Consider the following 21028-nt stretch of genomic DNA (forward strand, 5'->3'; position numbering starts at 1 on the left):
AATTTATGTAGGAAAAAAAATACCCCAGAAAAAAAATGAATCTTGTTAAATTTATTTAACATGACCACATCTGTAAATAAATCTGAGTAAAACTGAAATTGCCAAATGTATCGTTCGGCAATATCACTGAAAAAAGGTAACAATAAAATTTTAATGTGGCAGAACTGTACAGTTACGATTAGTAGGTTATGTAAAGAGATTGAAATTATAGAATATTTAGGAATTCTACAAAATAAAAAAATCATATTTTATAAATAAAACATTTTCACTGGATTCCGTAAAGTGTTTTACAAAGTATGTTGTTATAGTCACTAGCCAAAATATCCGTCTTGTTATTAATGTAAAGATCAAAATGTAATTTATTATGTTTATTTTTAGTTTATCCAAGGAAATATTAAATATCTCGGCTATTTATAATCTGTTTGATTTTGCGATATAATGAAGTAAAGTTGCGATTTATAGTAAGTACGGATTGATTCATTGAGTATAATAATGTCATTTCCTACAAAAGAGGAAAGAGCAAAGTGTTGGGGTGCTAGGGATAAATATTGGGAGTGTTTGGATAGTCAAAGTGGACAAGAAAATGTTTGCAAAGAATTTAGAAGTCTGTATGAAAAGAGTTGTTCAGCACAGTGGGTAAAACATTTTGATAGGAAGAGAAACTACCTGCGATTTAAAGAAAAAATAGAAACTGACGGGTATGAGCCTCTAAGTGATGAGAGATTTAAAAAAAATAATTAGTCTAAGTTAGGTCAAAGGTTTTATTTAATAAAGCAAGTTACAACACTAGAAAATTATTTTATTGAAATTAAAAAATAAATGTTTGTTTTCAAATGTGTTTTCTCCTTTTTTTACAGAATTCCAACAAAAATAAAGAGTGATTCAACAGCATTTCTACCAAGAAGAGTCTATCATAAAATTGTCACAGTATTTTAAAGAAATACAATAAATCATATTTAAAATAACATAGATTAATTAATTAATAAGTACACATTTTTCATAAATAATCATAATTATCTGCAGCTAATTTTCTTATATCTACATTATCTTGTGTATCAATATGAACGGTAACTATATGTTTACCGGGTATCATTACAAGACCTAGCATTCTGGGATCCTCATTCAATTGTATCGGATCAGCAGGAAGATATTCTGAACATGATCCCAATATAACGTTGGCATCTCGGTCTGTGCACAGAAAAACACCTACCAGAGTTCGGCCATCCGTCATCTCAATTTTTAAAGTTTTATTCAACCATGATCGAAGTTTAAGGGCTCCGGCCGAAGTCTAAAATAAAGATTGTAGAAATTGCATTCAGGCTTTTCATTATTTACGTTAATAGGTTTCTGAATATACTGCAAAGAGGGTTCTGTTTCAGGTTCAGATGCACATCGGTCTTCTTCGCTATCCGGATTACTTGTTGAGATATTGTTATCCATTTCCTATTGATAACTTTTATCTTGTATTATATGAGAAAAACGGTTATGTTTACAATTAACGATGGGAGCTATCGACACTTTCTAACAAATCGATATTATATAATGAATTTTTCATTTCAATGCTAGAAATATCGGATCTGAATTAAAACGGATACCAATTCTGAGAAAAAAAAGTAAAGAGATAATTGTTGAGTTCCTTGTATTGATTTTATTGAGTTGTTATGCAACTGTGTAAAGATACTTTTGTATTTAAGTGTTTTTGGGGTTTGTGACAGGAATAGAACAATAATCCAAAATATTTTAGATCAAATTTTCACAAAACTTCAATTATTTTCACATATTTTATACTCCTAGACACGCATTTTCTTATTCTTTTTTTAGTTTCCGAGATATAATAACGCATTGGAGTTTTAGAGAACCGTTAAAATTGGCCAATTTTTCGACTTTTAGGCAAATTCAAGTATTTTCAAACATTAATTGCAGGTTTTTTTCAAATAATAACGAATTAAGATAAATAATATTGTGAATATTATTGTGAACTACTCTTCTCAATTTTTTATAACAAATTTTCAACAAAATACGAATTTAATTTTGCATTGTTTTACAATCTTTGAAATTGCATAAAATCATGTCATCATAAAATATTTGTAGACTGCCAAGGAATCACAAAACATTGAAATATTGAAAGATGAGTCTGTATATTTTGTTGCAAGGAAATTGAAATGCTTTTTTAATAATATTTTTATTGGACCACCATTTCAATGGTATCGTACGCAACTATTGGATGTTTCGATTGATTATTGATATTGTCGATCGTGACCATCCTTTTTAGTATTTTCGGACCATAACCTTAAATAAATACTTTAATAATGTATATTTTATTAACAATCTATTTCTGAATAAAATATTATAGATATATTACTAGAAATAATGTTACTAAAAAATTTGAGATTTTTGTATAATAAAAATGGAAATTTTTTAAGAGTCATAAACAGGTAGTATAAAATTCGGATATTTAGTACTGGCTTACAATTTATTTGCAGATCCATTTTAGTACAGTTTTCGACCGACGGTAAAAATAATATAGACTTTTCTCAAATTCCAATAGAAAAGATTAGGAATTTTAGTATTATTGCCCATGTAGATCATGGCAAAAGTACTCTGGCAGATAGGTTATTAGAACATACTGGAGCAGTTGTTCCTAACTCTGGGCATAATCAAATTTTAGATAAATTGCAAGTCGAAAGAGAAAGGGGTATAACAGTTAAGGCTCAAACTGCTTCATTACTATATACATACAGAAATGAAACATACCTCTTAAATCTTATTGATACTCCTGGACATGTAGATTTTTCAAATGAGGTAAACTGTACATTTCTATTTAGTTACAGTGTATTTCAAAATTTGTAGTTTGTGTTTAGGTGGCAAGATCATTATCAGCTTGTCAAGGGGTTATTCTACTGGTAGATTCCAATGATGGTGTTCAGGCTCAAACTGTTGCCAATTTCTATCTAGCATTTGGAAATGATCTTGTTATTGTACCTGTTTTAAATAAAATTGATCTAAAAAATGCTAATCCAGATAGGGTATGTAGACAACTGGAAAGTTTGTTTGACATAAATCCAAATGAAGTTCTGAAGGTAATGCTCTTATAGTAATTCTTTTAATTATACCTTTAAGTTTTTATTTGTAAGGTTTCTGCAAAACTAGGCATAGGTATAGATGAAATGTTAGAAGCGATTGTTACAAGATTACCACCTCCAAATGTTAATAGGGATGCCCCATTTAGGGCTTTATTATTTGATAGCTCCTATGATAAATATAGAGGAGTTTTATCATTAATTTCTGTAAATGATGGCTCACTGAATATAGGAGACACCATACAGTCATGCCATACACAAAGTACCTATGAAATTAAGAGCATATCATTGTTAACTCCAAATGAAAAACCAGTGAATACCATGTAAATAAGAGTAAAACTATTTTTTTTTAAATATAGCTAAAACACCTTGTTCAATTTATTTTTTTTAGAACAGCTGGGCAAATTGGCCTCATTGGCTGTAACATGCGAACAAGCAAAGAAGCTCATATAGGAGACACCATTCATTTAGCTTCAGAAAGTGTAGATGCTTTGCCCGGTTTTCAACCATCCAGGCCTATGGTGTTTGCTGGAATATATCCTTTCGATCAATCGCAGCATGTACATTTAAGAAGTGCAATAGAGAAATTGGTTTTGAATGATTCAGCTGTTTCTGTTGATATAGACAGCAGGTCAGTATCTTAAAAAAATTTATTTATTATTTCTCTATGGTTATATCGTTATTTTTTCGTTTTTGCATGGATCATATTTTTGACATGCTCTGACATGCTTCTGAAATTATTATTAAATTAATTTTAACAATTTTTGGCAAATAAACGGTTATATAATAAAACTTTTAAAAAATCATATCTTTTCTAATAAAACTGTTTTATTACTATTTAAAAGCTTGACTGAAACTTTGTAGTGCCCGATATAGTTGCTTTTGTTTATTCCATCCACTTTTGCCAGCCGGTTGAATGTCCGATAGCGGAACTTAATTATTTTTTAAAATATCAGAAACGAACGAGGATGAATGTGTCCTTTATAATAGTTAATTATATAAATATTGTGGGTGCGCTAGTGATACAATTTTCGTCGGTTGCTCCCTTACCATATTTGTAACCAGCAACTTGAATTATTTAGTCCAGCCCTTGGTCAAGGATGGCGGTTAGGTTTTCTTGGCCTTCTTCATCTCGAGGTGTTTTCACAAAGATTACAGCAAGAATATGAAGCGGAACCTATCATTACGGCACCATCTGTGATTTATAAAGTTAAATTAAAAAGGACTAAACAGACAATAAAAGATGGAACTGAAGAAATACTGATAAATAATCCCGCAGTATGGCCGGAAGTCTATAAAATAGAAGAATGTTTTGAGCCTATGGTTATTGGTGATTAGTCATTAATGCCAACATTAACGCAGTAAGCCCGAAACTATTTATTTTTTAGGTACTATCATTACACCAGATAAATATCTAGGTACTGTGATGGCTCTTTGTATGGAGAGAAGAGGTCTTCAAAAGAATGCCGTAAATATTGATAACGACCGTGTAATGTTACAATATGATTTACCTCTATGCGAAATTGTTGTCGACTTCCACGATACTCTTAAAACAATCACTTCGGGTTTTGCCAGCTTTGATTATGAGGATAGTGGATATCAAAGCAGTAATCTTGTTAAAGTAACTAAAATAATTTGGTTAAATACATTTTATACTAAATATTTGTTTTATCTAGATGTCAATTTTATTAAATGGTGTATGTGTTGAGGAATTAAGCACCATAGTGCATCTTAGCAAGGCTCAAACTATGGCCAAAAAGTTAACACTTAAACTTAAGGAAATAATACCTAGGCAAATGATACATATAGCTATTCAAGCTTCTATAGGGGGTAAAGTGTTAGCTAGGCAAGATATAAAAGCTTACAGAAAAGATGTCACTCAGAAATTGGTAAGTTGATCGATTGGTTTTTTCCAGCTCTGTTATTTTGACGACTGAAATTTTCTCTGTTTACTGGTAAACTAAATTATAAACATATGTATTTTTGTTTTAGTATGGTGGAGACGTAACTAGACGCAAGAAACTATTAGCTCAGCAAGCAGCTGGAAAAAAGAAAATGCGAAGCGTGGCAAATATATCCCTACCTAGAGAGACGTTCATAGATGTCTTAAAGAAATAATAATGTTCTGTATGTTTTAGTTATTTTGTTGTTTTTCCTTCATCCTTAAAATACACACCAATAATGTTTTTAATTGAACAATCCAGACTTCTCTTATTTACATAGTAGTTTATTCAATAACAATATACCTGCAATGATCTTGCAAAATGCTCAAAAGATTTTGACAAAAATTGATGGTCAAAGGTCTTTTCGGTATATAAATCGGTCTATCAGGCTCTTATCTTCGAAGAATGAATTCATTAAGTAGATATTTTCATGTCAATGCATAGTATTGGTTTGTAGCGACCACTGACTCTTTAGGCGACCAGGCATATCCCGTTCAATAAAACAGTCAACGTAGCCGCAACAATTTACTTTTATTGATTATAACCCCCAATAATTATAACTGTTCTAAAGATTTTTGGAGACGTTTGACAGCATGGTCCACTAGTACCAATCCAATTGAATTTTAATTTGAATTCAATTCGAATGAAAATTAAATCGCCCGATTAGGTTAAATATTCCGACGCATGAGACACCATTTTATCTCCTTTTAACTAGGATAACATGAGAAGAAACGTTTACTCCGCTTTCAAATCGAAATTTGCATTTTTACAAACTGTAATTGACAATATATTGACGTCATTTATAACAGCTTTATTGGATGGACTGTTCTACACAGGAATCTATAGTCTACACAACAGCCAATGCATGTCATCAAAATTGATAACCTCAGCACGTCGCAATATCGGCTCATTAACTTTGAATTTTGGTTTACGTTTGCCGGTTGGTAACCTCTAATTATTATCACTAACGTTTTAAAGAATATTGTAGACATTTGACAACAATATCGACCAGTACTAACATATATCGAATTTACAGACAAAATATATCAGCCATCAAATATTCTACACTTATGGCATCATATTTTGCCAAGATTTGGCAAAAAATGGCTTTAAAACAGATGGCTATAGATAAAACAGAATTAGATTTTGACTTTATATGAAACTCGGTAAAATATTATGGCGAGATTTAGTGAAGATTATTCGAAGTTTTGCAGCACCAACGCTACTGAGGTAGACGCTCAATTGTTTTGAGAGAGATTTAGCAAACACTGTAATGGTTATTTTTCTAGAATCCTAGTCGACATTCAGTAAACCTTGGCAGTTTCCGCCTAATTTCGTCACATTACTGTTTACACGCAAACGAGAGGTAAAATTCAACGAACTGCAGCCACAAAATACGGAAATGCAATCATAATGTTATCTGATTTTAATAACTCTCACCTTTTGATTCACAAAATAGGAAATTGAATAGACAAATCGATGATTTATCCATTACTGTTTACCATTTATAATAAAAATATGAATACTATAAGAACAATTAAACTATAAACAACAAAATTTTAACCTTACAAAATAGGTCCCTTCTAGTGCTAGGGTGTAATAAAACAGTCAATGCACGTCATCGAAATTTATAATGCAACGTTGCCATATTACCGCCTTTTAAAAATTATCGAAATGAATGGGTTCGACATAACGATGAAAAAGCTAAATTATTAGCAGAACATTAGCTAACGTATTGCAATTGTAGCCCGATGTAACTGTAAATCTGATTTCTGCAATGGAAGTTGCTACATAATTTGCAAACAACTAAAAAGGTAACTGATGATAGTTCATCTGGGTTAATGAAAGAGCTGCTACGAAAAGCAATAATCAAGTTAACATACATATTCAATGATTGTTTGCGACTGAAGCATATTCAGGAGTTTCTTAAGGTTACTCGAATGCTTCCAAACCGACAGAATAAGTTGGACCTTACAGACCTATTTGTTGTTAAAACGTATTAAACCATTAACAGAAATTCCCGATTTCCAGTTTGGATTTCGAAATCGTCACTCGACAATCAACCAATTGCACAGAGTAATAGTGGTTGTTAAAAAGGCATTCGAAAAAAATAAACATTGCCCTGCGATATTCTTGGACGTCTCGCAAGCCTTTAGCCAAGTATGGTAATTTTGGGATTAATCAACAAAATGAGCAAATTGCTACTACGGAATTACTGTCGACTACTGGATTATATCTTTTCGAAAGAAAATTTAGAGTCTGGTATGAAGGGGTATTCTCAATACTTAAACCAATTTGAACTTGGGGCCATTCCTGTATTTGTTATATACTGCTGATATCTCAACAACAAAAGAAACCGTACTTCGAACATTTGCCAACACAGTTATCATGGCAAAAGATGTACCTCTGTCTAAGGCTGTAAAAAAGTACAAGTAGCGTTCACCAAGATCTACAAATGGATTAGAGACCGGAAAATACACCTTAATACCTTCAAATCTGTCCGTGTTAATTTTGCGTTACGGAGACATGACAAAAACCTAATTATGTCACTTGACCGATGCCCGATTCCTCAAGTAGAATCAACTAAATACTTCGGAATATATCTCGATGGTAGGGTAAATTAGAAACATCATGTTAGACAAAAAGCAGAGCAGGTCAGACTCAAAGTCAAGCAACTGTACTGGTTAGTCGGAAGATACTCTGAACTTGACCTCAAATCAAAGAGATTGGATTATCAGTCAATCATGAAGCCAATTTGGATCTATGGGGTTGCACTAAAACATCAAAACAACTATTAATCCAAAACAGCCAAAACAGAGTTTTACGATTAATTACCAATACTTATCGCTATGTAAGCAAAGAAGGGCTGCACGATGATCTAGAAATGAAATGGATATATATGTCAGTCAGCTGCCGATTTAACCGCACTATCTGCGCGTTCATTTTACGGCATGCCAACGTGAGAAGGGATGCACTAAACTTGTCCTGTACCCATTAAGATAGAGGGGAGAGGGTGACCAGGGGATGGTTGCATTTCTGTTCCAGGAAAAATTATATGGCAAATCAGAAAATTGAAGCAAATGAAAACACAGGATCTTGCTTAGTGTATTCTTAACTTTAGTTAGTAATTAGTTTAGTTTTCTTTTAATTTGTGAAATACATACCGATGTATTAATCCTATATTCGCCATACTTGTGTATTGATGCAATCAAGAGAATACTCTTAATAAATTGTTTTATGAATTAACATTGCACTAAGCATATCTGATGTAAGATTTAATTAATAAAAAAATATATTCTGCATAAGAATGTATGCAACAACCCTATTTTTCTATATATCATATGGTGTGACCTCCTTAAGAAAACTACAGTAACTCTTGTTTCATGTACGTTATATTTATATCTAATATATTCTAACATACGTTTTACTAAAAAACTTGCGCGTATATAATATATACAAGGAATTAAGTGATATATAACCACCAAAAATACTAACTAAACATTATATATTTTAAGTCAACATAGATTTATCCTATATATATATTTCTCTTTTTTCTAGCACTCCGATTTTGTTCTACTTCCTAGCCTAGGGGATATTGACGAATTACGTTCAATCCTGAAATTACGCGGGTGTACCAACGGTTGTGTTGCTCTCCTTGGTCGCGGTAATATTTTTACCCCCACGTCCGGACGCCGCGTCGTGTGTGTTGCACTCCTTGCAGTCGGTCCCGCACTCGGAGTCGCTGCTGCTCGAAGTCGATGACGACTCCGAATCGGAATCCGAGCTGTCCGAAAAGTCGGATTCGCTCTCGGGCACCGGAATCTTGATCTCGTCGTAGCACATCGTGTTCAGCGGCAGATTGTTCAACTCTGTGGGCGTGAATTCTTTGTAAAAATCGGTAAACTGGCCGGGTACCAGGGCCACCGGATAATTTCCGATCCGGCGAGTTTGTACGGGCTTAATTTTGGATTTCGGATAGTGTATTACTAGATTCTGGAGGTCCATCGATGCCTTCCGCTGATCTTTTCTTTCCTGCAATAGGGAAAAATGTTAATCAAATTCCAGGTGCACTGTAAATGTTTCGTTACTTTATTGAACTGCTTGTTCCATTGGGCCGCCGACTGAACAGCTTGTTCGATGATATCGAGCCGTTCGTATCCCGATTTTAAGGCTTGCTGTGTCGCTTTCTGCTTGTTAGCGAAATCCCTTGCTTGTTTTTCTCTCTGGACTCTGCAATACTCTTCGTATTTATCCTGAAAATAATACGTTTTAAACCCGAGTTTGAAAATATCTATAAAATACGTTAGTAATTTAAAAAAATTCGGGATTTTCGGTGATTCCGTAAACAATTAACGCACGTCATCAGAATGTATGACCTCAGCACGTCGCAATGTTGATGCATTAACTTAGAATTTTGGTTTACGTTTGCCGGCTTGTAAGCTCCAGTTAATATCACATTTTTGATGCATTTTGTAGACATTTGACAACAGTATCGACCAGTACCAACACAAATCGAATTTTAAAGATTTGATTACGTGTTCTGATGCATCAGATAGCATTATGTACTTTTTTAACTAGAGTAAAACGAGAAGAAGAATCCGTTCAAAGTTTAAAACGAATTTTACATTTTTGCAATTTCCAGGACTATGTGACACATTGCTATCTCGTTACCAAATATTGGAGGAATCTCATATTTAAAAACTAATAACACATAATGACTTTACTGAGAAAATTATAAAAAAAGATTCAAGAGGACATTCAGGTCAGCAGAGGCAATCATCAAATTTACTTTAACAATGGTTTATTAATTGAAGACCAGTTAATAGACTAATTTTGAAAAACTATTATATGACAATTCTACGTATTTACTTTACCCGGAATAAAAGTTATTTCTACAAAAAAATTTCAAAGAACAATTGAAAAATTAAATGATCCCGAAAACGCGCCATATTAAGGTCTTATTTATATATTATTTTCATAATTTTGCGTTATAATTAGACATCCTAATGTGCATCGACGGTGTGAGGTTCTCTAATATAATTATACGACGGTGTGAGGTTCTCTAATATAATTATACATCGGTAAAAACTACAAACAAGTTGTGTATTTTTGTTCCAAGACATAAAAAAGTTAAAGAAATGCGGTTAAAATTTGCGAGCCGAAAACCAGTTGTATAGCTTGAACACCGCTGATTTATTGCTGTGAAAACCATTCTAACGTAAGTATTTACTATTTTAACTACCTTTAATCATGTCTAAAGTGTCATATAAACGTAATATTGAGGGAAATAAAACAGTTGATAAAATGGGGCGTTAAACCTCCTTTGATTTATTTATTGTGTATGAGCCCCCTAATAATTTTGTTCCTTTTTCAGTTACCATATAATATAGAAAAAAATTATATTTAATATAATGTGATGAATATAGTTTTATAAGTGTGTATGAAGTCGGTACATATTCCTAAGATTCAAATTCCAACCAGATAAAAGAAAATGGGATTTTTAACTGATTTTACTTGAACATTCATTGCTGAACGACCATATATTCTCAAAATAAAAAGAAAAACATGAACTAAATGCATGCCTTCAGCAAGTATCAATCAAATCCCATCAAGATTAGATTACAGAAAGGCTAATATCAGATATATTGTTTCTTCTACACCAAATAGTTTGATGAGCTACACTTCAACATGTTATGGGTAAGTGATACCTATTCCTGTGTGTTATGGCAGACAGAAGCTTTAAACACTTCAAACAGTGACAGTGCATGAGCCTAAATGTCCTCACTAAAACCAAGAAAAGCAAAATAAACTAAGCAGAGATTTAGTTTAAGAATTCATAGAAGAATTTAATTTGTGAAAATATGCCAAAAAACATGCTATGTAAAATATTTGAATAATCAGACTGTACTGATGTTATCATGAAAGACTGAAAATTTCTACTTCAATTCAAAACTGTTTTTATATAGAAAATAACCTTTTTTGTTATTTGTGAAAAACTCCGATATCATAAAAATAAGTACTTGAGATCAGTACCGAAAGTACCGATTTTGGAAACAAATATTACCACTCTTATTTAGCATAAACATTACCTGGAAATCAGAATACATGATATCCAAAATGTCTTGGGCATTTACAGCAGTCAGTCCTAAATCGCACATGGTTTCCGACGCTAGACCTTGTTCCTTAAGGAAATCCCTTTCTTGTATCTCCACAGATCGCCTGGAAACGTGTGGATATTTCCTTTTGAACGACTTTATACCCAAAAAGTGTGCGACCTAAAAAATTATTAATCGTTATTCACGCAAAACACTTAAGTTGAACATAACAAAACTGTACCTGCTCTTGCAACATGAACGGTCCTTGTCCATTCCAGAAGTATTCAGCCAATTGGTCTGCAGTAAAGGTATGACTGTCGGATTCCTGATGGACCTAAAACCCCCCAGAACTCGTTAAATATTACCATAGAATAAAACGACAGAAAACAAAATACCTCTAGTCTTGGAGCTTTAGCGTTTTTAGACTTTCCGCTTTCGGTAGTTCCCAGACTGCCCTGGGAATCTTCGACGATAGTTTCAACGGGAGCTATTGAATGTTTGGCAGGTGTGTGGGACCGGGATCCCCTGAAATCCGCGCTCATTCTTGTCTCCTCGTCCATCATGACGAGATCGTCAGCACCCATCGACTGATCTGCCATAGAACTGTCCTCTATATCAACTTGCATGCTCTCGCCGGCGTACTTTTGTGGGTTTGTAGAGGTGCTCGGCATCGAGTTATTCGATGAGTCGGCTTTGAGTACCTACACATTTGAAGGGTATATTAAATGTCACACATATTGAAATTATAACCATTTACCTGTTGATTACTGTCTTCGTCCACCACGATAATGCAGGGTTGAGAAACTTTTACCATTTCGGTACCCGGGTCGAAAAGACCCCTTGGACTTTTCACCGTTCCTCCACTTTCTCGGACCGGTTCGTCAATTAAGGAGATTTGTGGTTTTGGCGTGCCATATCGACCATACCTAAATAAAACATAAATAATTCTTGTAGTATGATTCGTGTTTTCGTCTAACTAGGGAATGATACATTAATATATTAGAAATAAAATTATGCCCCGTGATAATGTAATATAATATCTTATATTCCATCAAAAGTAATTAAAAAAATCACAAGATAAATAAATATAACAGCCAAATAATAAGTATGGGAACTGCTATCTATTGTAATAATAAATCTATAGATAATAAAGTGTATTGAGTAAGCAATTTCAAGAATTAAGGAAAAAAGCAAGCTTCAAACGCGTCACCTAAGACGCAAAGATAAAGATTAATAAATTAATATAATCATGATATATAACAATAATAACATAGGATAACTTGATACTAAAAATTCACTTGTTTTCATGAAACAAGCGCGGGCATGTGCAACTCGACATATTAGGCTAATGGTTTGACATCACTGTTTCGTGAACATGATTTTGTATATTTGCCAAGAATCGATATTGTATTTGTGAGACAGGTTAAGCATTATAAATTATTAATTATATTAAGCAATATTAATTGTAAATAAAGTAGATACTTGCGTCAGAATGGTCTTCATACAACAAAACTTCATACGAACTTGAAGATATAATTACTCTTTGGGCTCGCTTTGTAAAATGTAGCCCCATATTTCTTTGCTCTACGTTGGAACGTTAATAAACAACATGTTGGTAATTTTTATAGTTTTATTATTACATTGTCGAATCCTTCAAAATAATTAAGATAATGTATTACAAAAAAGCATGTCAACGTAAACCGACAAATGTGTACAAAGTTGTGACGTTACACACAGATGGAATTATTATTCCACAGTTTTGCGTAAAACTATTATTTCTGTAAACATAAAACTTATTTTGATTAAAGTAAAACACGAAGGAGTAGTTTTTTCAAAGTCGGTAAATTCGTTTTAATATCAGACATTTTTTTTGCGTTTTGCTTGTTTTGATGGATCAAGTCGCTGCTTAATATTTGTGAAAATGCCGAAGTCAATCAGAAACAGATTACGTTTCTAATCACTAAGTTTGAACAGGGAAGAGGTAGGCAAGTAATGATACTATTAAATATTAAGTTGGTGATGTTTTTACTGGAAATATCTTTATTGTGTTGCAGCCGCAATGAATATTTGTACTAAAGTCTTCCGAAAAATGAAAAACAATATAATGTTGGATTCACCGAAAAGAAAGTGTTTACATACCTTGATGTTAGTTCTATTCCAGATTAAATTTATGAAATGAATAAAAACAGTAAGTAGTTTTTTTTCAATATAAACATAATTTAACACAATTATTTCAGAAATTTGTCTAGAAAGTATCCATAGAAAACTTAGGGGCATGCAATTTCTTGAGGGATGTAAGTCATCCCTTATACACTGTTAGATAACCCACCAAGAGGTCTAATGGAACTTAAAGAAATTGTTTTTAAAAGATTACAAGATTCCTTATTTCAATTTGTTCATAGACAAAGATATTTCAAAATGGCACCGCAACAATAAAGCTAATAAAAGGAGTGTAAAGACAACAAAAGTCCATGGAAAAAGGTAAAAAAGAACAACATTTGTTTTAATTACGTTTTGTTAATCATATTTTGTAATAATTCATTGCAAATATATTGTTCTTTATGCTCAAAACAGGAATGGTTTTATCACCTTGAGCAGAGTTACTTTTTTAAATTGATTTTAGAAGTCCAAGAGCGACTACCATGGTGAGAGGAACATAAGTTTCGCTCTGGTTTAAAAATCCGCTGTTAAAGAACTAGGAGGAACCACCACCTGTTGTTATACACAATGTACCATATCATAGCACGCTAGTGGAAGAGATCCTAACAATTGGATCGACAAAAGGATGTTATTAAATACTGGCTTGCATAACATAAATAAAAGTTTTCAACATACCTTGTTAAATGGTGAAGTAATTCAAATTGCTACTTGCTACTAATTTTTTTTTAGAAATAAACCTAATAGTCGCAGTACATCAGATGGCTGAGCAATATGTGGCTGAACAGAGTGTAACATCTTTCTCCCTATCAGGACATATTCAATCAAATGTAATTGTTATAGGACATAGTAAGAATTACCACAATAGACATGCGGGTGCCGAAAGATATACAAGCAAGAAATATTTGGATATGTGGAAGAAGGATTGTCTATAAGAACACTTTTTGGTTGAAAATTAAATTAGTAAATTAAAAAAAAATGAAATTAACAGTGTAGTTATTGATTTCAATAGAGTATCAGAAAGTGAGTGAAACTTTCTGGTGTGGAGTTATGATCTAATGCTGGCAATTACCAATACATGGTGATGAAAGTAGAAACAAGTAAAGGTGAGCATATAATTAATATAGGATAACTGTAGAAAATCCTGTTGTAGAGTGTGAAAGATTTATGGGTATTAGATTTGTAACTCTAACATGCACAATATTGTGGCTGTATAATTAATTGTAATCCTTCGATAATATATGCATTAACTGTATCATAATGTTAAAATAAATTATATTTTCTATCGTTTTGATTTTATTTACGTTAGAATATTATTATATATCAAAGCCAAAGTAAATTAAAAGTTTGATGCGTTTTTAATGCGTTTGATGCCATAAATTTAGATGACGCGAGTTCACTGTTTAATTGGATACACTATGTCTATTAAGTACTAGTTTTACCTCCGATTTATTCTAGCCTTTTCGGCCGCTTGTCTTTCCGCTTCTTCAGCAGCCATGCGAGCTTCTCGTTGCAGTTTCGCTTGCTCTTGTCGTTTTTTCTTGAGCTCAGCTGCTTTCGCTAATTTCTCCATGCGCTTTGCCCGACACTTTTTGATTGCTTCTTGTTTCCGCTAGAATCACGACCATATTAAATTAAATAAAACCAGTCCATAGCTACGCTTAATGTACCTGTTTGACCAATTGTCTTCTCCTGTCTTCTTCGCTGTCTCCAGCGTCATCATCGTCTTCTGTGGCTTCTTCGAGTTCTCTGCTCTCGGTCATTTCAATACCTTCAGCTAACTTATACTCGTCCGACAATTTTCTGTCTGGATTCCTTTCGTAGCACACTTCATCGTCCTGCACGTTGCTTTTATCGTCCTCATCGTCGGTTAGAATTATAATCGTATCGTTCTGGTCGATATGAACGTTAGTACGTTTCGTCAGCGTTACATTGTCGGCAAGATTATCACCAACGTGGGGTCTAACCAGGAAATTAGTTTTGGTAATGGCGACCTGTAACAAGAATAAAACTGTAACTATATCCGAAGATTTTTTTAAAGATAGGCTTAAGAATTGTGTTTTTATACACAGATGGGGCACTAGAACGTTGGGGAAGAACGCGTTGGAAAATGCCTAGATTTGTACTTGCATATATTCATTACGTTGTCTACTAGGACTCGTCAAATAATCGTAAAGTGGGTATGGGATGAATAATGACAATGTTAAAATCTAGTGACTCAACTCAGAGGTTACGGTATTTGAATCTCTATATATTAATCAGCTTAGCTAAAATTTTGCCTCCGTTTTGGAAGAAACCGGTATCACCTGGAGGTGTGTAATTTGGCACGGTTAAAGCTTATATCAAGAATTTTAAGGTGTAATATTTTTTTTGCAATATGCGCTACAAATAAATATACCAGGAATAGCCGTCAGATCGGTGACACAAAATATATAAACTAACCCAGCGGGTAGCCATGTGGGTTAAGAGTTTAGCTAACCGACAGTAACCTATTAGGATGGAATCTCGTTGGCGCTAAGGTTTTTTTAAGTTTATAAAATAAAATAAAGAATAGTGTTTTTTTACACTTGAAACGATATTAAAACGGAAAGTAAATGGTTAAAACATTATTAAACGAATATTGTTTCATTAGTAAATGAAAATGTTTCATTAGTAAATTTCTTAACAAAGCTCTAACCGAATATTGCAGGTACTACATACGTTAATTTGTGCATCAAGAATTAAAATAAATATTGCATAGGGTATTAACAGTTATTTTAGTTCCTCATTTGTTGGTAAGTTGTTAGTTCCCACGTGGGACAAGAGGCACACTAAAGATGATCTGCAAGGTAAAGATCGAAGAGTGAAATAAATAAGAAATATGAAGAAATTATACTTTTAATCAGCTTGGTGTATTTATTGTTTTTGTAATATATATTTTAGGTGAGAAATATGTATAAAATATAAGGACTATATGAATACCTAAATGAAGCAATGAAAATATGCAGGAAAATTAAATTAACTATATAATTTGTATAGATGGAACACATAGGACAAATAGAAGAAGTTATGAATTATTTACAGTACATTAATAACTTCAAAGCATTGATAAATGTTAATGCAATAAGTTATGTGACTATATGACATTTTATTCTTTGAATCTTGTATACATTGTTTTGATCATCTACTTTATAGACCTAAGTTTTGGAAAATCAATAGTGAATTTAATGATTGTAAATACATCTCTTCAATGTACATTTCGAAATTGTAAAAAATAAATTACCTAATTGTGTTCCTTATTCTTTTAATTTACATGCTAAAGACAATTATCAAATTCAAAATTGTCTTATTCATATATTCTGTTTTAATATACAAACATGTATTACTTCATTTATTATTCCATACTTATGTTTATAACATAAAAGTCAAGAAAGATCATGTATATTCATATATGATGCTCTGAAGTTGTTACAGTTCTGAAAATAATCCTACTGATGATACTTTGTTATAATGTTTAGTAGCATAGTAATTTATACTTATTAATATTTTGTTGATTATTGAAAGTTAATGGAGATTTAATTTAATTTAATGCAATTTAAAAAGGACAACTGTTAGTTCTTGATTTAGTTTGCATATATTTTAATATGTTTCAATATACAGATATTTATTATTTTAATTAATGTTAGAGAGAGAAAGGCTGAGAGAAAAATGATTAATTATTGTAGTCGAATTTCGACTACAGGGCGATCACTAGTACTTAATATTTAACATGCCAACATAAAGTTAAACTGTAAGAACAAGAAAATACACATGAAATAAAAATCTCGAAATAATTCTAATAATGATGCTTGGTCCAGGATTGTTCAATGTTAATTTTCAATTTTTATTCTGGATGAATTTCTTGATAACGGATATTTTTCTGACGTTTTAATATGTTGCTTGTATGTACAACGAACGATGATAATGAAAAAGTTATATTTACCTCGAGATGCTTGAACGTAATTGTATCTGTCAATGAGGAACTTTTTTGTGGATTGACCAGCTCTGACCTTTTCGATTCTAGAGCCACTTGCAGGATACTGCTTTCGCAGCTCTCGTTTTTAACCTGAATATTTATGTAAGATGTAGTATGATACAGATAGATGTAAAAAGGTTTTAAAAACTACTAACGTTTTCTAACAGGCAATAATAAGTTTTTTCGAATGTTTGAATATATCCTTTTTTAATACATGGTATATATAAACACATATTTTCCAACATCTGAAAATTTTACGAACAAATACATAAATTCGTATTGACTAATATTCCAATATAATCAACGCAGGCTTGTATTTATTTTGTGTATTCTTTAAGCAACGTGTCATATACCTGGCGAGAACAAAATAACCACTATGATTTAAGCGACCAAAAAGCATCTGCATAAACATTAACACAGATATGCAAAATAAAAATAAACAGACATTTAACGAGTATTACGTATTATAAACATCTCGCTATTAAATATATAAATAGGATTCTTTTATCTAGAGTAAATATTTGAAATGAAATAGTGATTTTACATCCGATAAATTACTAAATTCTAAGTAAATCGGCAACTGAAGGCACAACTGAAACGTATAATAATAATGAAATGGAAGATAATGAACATTATCTTAACCATGTACCAAATCAAATCTAGAATTATATTAGATTGGCAACAAATAATTTTCTTTGTTTCTTGTTGATATTTGACAATTACATTTAGGTTAGATTACCGACAGATTTCGAAGCTACCAGAAGCTGTACAACAGGAAAAAAAAACAAGATGTAGGGCATGATTGGTTATTTTGTACATGAGCATTTCAATAACATATCCGTTGTTTATTATTTGCTAACTCTTCGGTTATGTTTGGTCAGATAATGAGAAAAAAAAGCGACGCAAAGAGGAAAAACAAAATATACTAAAATTAATATATATCACTTAGGTAGAAACTAATGATTTTCTTAAACTCAATAATTTAGCCTATTATATATTATTGTGTTAATAGCCTGCTTCCATCTAGTTTATAGTATGAACCGAGTTAGAATAACTAAAAGATTAGAATAACTAACTAAAGACGTTACTAAAATTAAAATATGAAGTATTCTGGATGTTGAATGACCCAATATTAACAAAATTGTCACGATTGGGGTACATTTCAAAATTCACATAATGAAAAAAAAAACGTAAAAAGTTAACCATTATCTAATACTGCTTCATAGGGTATGAAAATATGTATATATCAATATTAATGTCACTATTCCCAGTGGGCAGTATGTGTAAGCATGCATGCATTTGATAAGAACATATATGGAATGTATGAGTGCTGTCACTGTTACGTGCAATATTGTCCAAGTTGGGATTATTTAAAGTACATAGATGCTGATATATATAAAAATATAAACATTCAAGGGGAGAATTTAATTTAAAAAAGTTGATGGACAAAAATCAAAAGAAAAGCAAAGGCAAAGGAAAGAAATGCAAACGAAATCAATAATACGTAAGCATATAAACAATTCAATATATCGATGGTGTTACTTTGACACTGAAATATTTGATACCATTTTTGATGTACATTTTCTTCCTTCTCTGTTCTTCAGTTAACATTTTAGCTGCCTCAGTTAAAAACTTTTATTTGCAATATTTTAATTTATGTAGTTTATATATATAAAAACCTATAGTAGTAACTTTAAGTAACAGAATTAACAACCATTGATACAAGTCTGAGGTTATATCCAGTTAACTTTCATTTCTAATTATCCTGATCTTCAAAAAGAAAAAGCATAAATAATAATATGAACAATATCGTTAACTATACCTAACTTTTAACTATATATAACTATTTATAATAACTAACTATATATAATCACTTTTGTTATTGTGAAAAAATGGATAAAAAGGAATTTTGCGTGTTGATAAAACATTGCTTTTTGAAGCGAAAAATTACAATTGAAGCAAAAACTTGGCTTAATGTCGAGTTTCCGGACACTGCCCTAGGAAAATCAGCCATCAAAAATTGGTATGCTAAGTTTAGACGTTAAATCAGCACCGAAGACGGTGAACCCAGTGGACGCCCAAAAGAGGTTGTTACCGACGAAAACATTAAAAAAATCCACAAAATGATTTTGAATGACCGTAAATTGAAATTGAATGAAATAGCAGACACTCTAAAGATAACAACTGAATGTGTACATCATATCATTCACGAATATTTGAGTATGAGAAAGCTCTGTGCAAAGTGGGTGCCGCGCGAGCTCACTTTTGACCAAAAACAAGGACGAGTTGATGATTCGGAGCAGTGCTTGAAGGTGATGAAGCGTAATAAACCCGGGTTTTTGCGTCTAGATCTTTTGAGTCCGATATGTGACAATGCATGAAACATGGCTCCGAAGTGAAATGATACTCCGAAGTCCAATCGACAGTCATCCGAGTGGACTGCACACGATGAACCCGCTCCAAAGCGTGGGAAAACGCAACAATCGGTTGGCAAGGTTATGGTGTCTGTATTTTGGGATGCGCATGGAATAATTTTCATTGACTACCTTGAAAAAGGAAGGACCATCAACAGCGACTATTACATAGCGTTATTGGACCGTTTAAATCACGAAATTGCCAAAAAACGGCCGCATTTGAAGAAAAAGAAAGTGCTGCTTCACCAAGACAATGCACCGTGTCAAAAATCCATTAATTGGGCTTCGAATTGCTTCTTCATTCACCGTATTCTCCAGATCTGGCCCCCATCGACTATTTCCTGTTCTCAGATCTCAAAAGAATGTTCCCTGGGAAGATCGCCGAAAATGAGGCCTATTTTGAAGTAAAGGACAAATCGTACTACAAAAATGGTATCGAAAAGTTGGAGAGTCGCTAGTCGATCAGTGTATAATTTTGCCAAAAAATGTGTGTAACTATGGTAGGCCAGGGAGTTTTCAATTGACCTGTTATTTCTTGGTGTAATATAGCTCTTTTTATCTAGTTTATAAATTCATTATAAGGAGTTACAGCAGATGGTGTTACTTTGTATTAAATCTCATCCGGGACATTTATAACTAACTTCACGTTGAATACTCACTGACAGGCTTCACTTTTCAGTATGTGTCATTATAAAACGAATAATATCGTCAACTAAATTTACTTCTTGGCGAAATATAGATCTATAAACAATAAAACATGAAATGTTACTCGTTTTATCAGGCCTATAAATTAAATTTAAAGGATTTACAACATTTTGATTTACTTTGTATTAAATCGTATCGGGTGCATTTGTAACCTAATCAATTATTATAACTTTATGTTGAAGTTTCACTTTTCAGTGCGTTGAAAACCTCTGAATTTGTACCGAGTAGATCATTTTTCAACGGGAAGTTTTACTTGTTAATTCAATTTGAAGAAAAAGACGGCTAAAGGTCATTGAATATTGTGTGAAGCAATGACAACCATGTTCCATCGATATCAACATATGAATATTGGTTTCTACATTTTAAAAGTGATGACTTTGACACCAAAGACAAAGAGCGTTCTAGTCAGGCCCACAAATTTGAAGACATTACTCGATTGTGTAAAATGCTAGAAGAATATGGGAATGATCCGCCGTATTGTGCCGTATGAATTGAAGTCAAAAGACACTGAAAGGCGTTTAGTCATGTGTGAAATCCTATTTCAAGGCCAAAATTGGAAAGTTTTTTTTTGCATTGAATTGTTACTGGCCAAGAATAGTGGATCCATTACTTGCTAAAACCTAATGAAACCAACAATGGG

The 21028-nt window shown here is 32.5% G+C and overlaps 4 protein-coding genes across 9 annotated transcripts in view; 2 read left to right on the plus strand and 2 right to left on the minus strand.

The window, feature by feature from the left end:
• LOC143204567 (cytochrome c oxidase assembly factor 6 homolog) lies at positions 1–965 on the plus strand. 2 transcript variants are annotated; one of them, XM_076417164.1, is made up of 3 exons: positions 1–136; positions 379–698; positions 858–965. In XM_076417164.1, exons 2-3 carry the CDS (start codon positions 493–495, stop codon positions 934–936), a joined length of 285 nt encoding a protein of 94 aa, XP_076273279.1. In that variant the 5' UTR covers positions 1–136; positions 379–492; the 3' UTR covers positions 937–965. The 2 variants fall into 2 exon arrangements, with proteins under 2 accessions (XP_076273279.1, XP_076273278.1); XM_076417163.1 differs by lacking the exon at positions 1–136 and adding an exon at positions 160–294.
• Sbat (LSMD1 domain-containing protein Sbat) lies at positions 783–1497 on the minus strand. The gene is made up of 2 exons (XM_076417162.1): positions 1336–1497; positions 783–1288 (listed from the first exon to the last, which is right to left on the minus strand). The coding sequence occupies exons 1-2, from the start codon at positions 1438–1440 to the stop codon at positions 998–1000; spliced, it is 396 nt and encodes a 131-aa protein (XP_076273277.1). The 5' UTR covers positions 1441–1497; the 3' UTR covers positions 783–997.
• Positions 1498–2277: 780 nt separating this feature from the next.
• On the plus strand, positions 2278–5279 carry waw (Translation factor waclaw). Its single transcript, XM_076417158.1, has 9 exons — positions 2278–2435; positions 2484–2802; positions 2862–3080; positions 3135–3403; positions 3472–3711; positions 4163–4410; positions 4469–4701; positions 4757–4969; positions 5073–5279. Exons 1-9 carry the CDS (start codon positions 2371–2373, stop codon positions 5196–5198), a joined length of 1932 nt encoding a protein of 643 aa, XP_076273273.1. The 5' UTR covers positions 2278–2370; the 3' UTR covers positions 5199–5279.
• A 3118-nt stretch (positions 5280–8397) lies between these two features.
• The window catches only part of e(y)3 (PHD finger protein enhancer of yellow 3), a 38751-nt gene continuing 26120 nt past the window's right edge, over positions 8398–21028 (minus strand). For 2 of the 5 annotated variants that reach the window (XM_076417167.1, XM_076417165.1), the window contains 9 exons: positions 17237–17359; positions 14946–15269; positions 14718–14887; positions 11876–12044; positions 11514–11819; positions 11360–11452; positions 11113–11298; positions 9112–9276; positions 8398–9055 (listed from right to left, as the gene is read on the minus strand). In XM_076417167.1, the coding sequence (XP_076273282.1) occupies positions 8645–9055; positions 9112–9276; positions 11113–11298; positions 11360–11452; positions 11514–11819; positions 11876–12044; positions 14718–14887; positions 14946–15269; positions 17237–17359 (1947 nt within the window). In that variant the 3' untranslated portion in view covers positions 8398–8644. Of the gene's footprint in view, positions 9056–9111; positions 9277–10684; positions 10808–11112; positions 11299–11359; positions 11453–11513; positions 11820–11875; positions 12045–14717; positions 14888–14945; positions 15270–17236; positions 17360–21028 lie in introns of those variants that run through there. The other 3 variants (XM_076417168.1, XM_076417166.1, XM_076417169.1) reach the window with 2 other exon arrangements.

This window comes from Rhynchophorus ferrugineus, unplaced genomic scaffold (assembly GCF_030347505.1).
Source record: "Rhynchophorus ferrugineus isolate W39M unplaced genomic scaffold, kcgeb_rfMv2 rfM11, whole genome shotgun sequence".
NCBI lineage: Eukaryota > Metazoa > Arthropoda > Insecta > Coleoptera > Curculionidae > Rhynchophorus > Rhynchophorus ferrugineus.

Coding starts and splice junctions, on each gene's coding strand:
- LOC143204567 (XM_076417164.1), top strand. CDS start 493: ATGTCATTTCCTACAAAAGAGGAAAGAGCAAAGTGTTGGGGTGCTAGG. Junction 699..857: donor GAAAAAATAGAAACTGACGG/GTATGAGCCTCT, acceptor CTTTTTTTACAG/AATTCCAACAAAAATAAAGA.
- Sbat (XM_076417162.1), bottom strand. CDS start 1,440: ATGGATAACAATATCTCAACAAGTAATCCGGATAGCGAAGAAGACCGA. Junction 1,289..1,335: donor ATATTCAGAAACCTATTAAC/GTAAATAATGAA, acceptor TCTTTATTTTAG/ACTTCGGCCGGAGCCCTTAA.
- waw (XM_076417158.1), top strand. CDS start 2,371: ATGTTACTAAAAAATTTGAGATTTTTGTATAATAAAAATGGAAATTTT. Junction 2,436..2,483: donor TTTTTAAGAGTCATAAACAG/GTAGTATAAAAT, acceptor ATTTATTTGCAG/ATCCATTTTAGTACAGTTTT. Junction 3,081..3,134: donor ATCCAAATGAAGTTCTGAAG/GTAATGCTCTTA, acceptor TTTATTTGTAAG/GTTTCTGCAAAACTAGGCAT.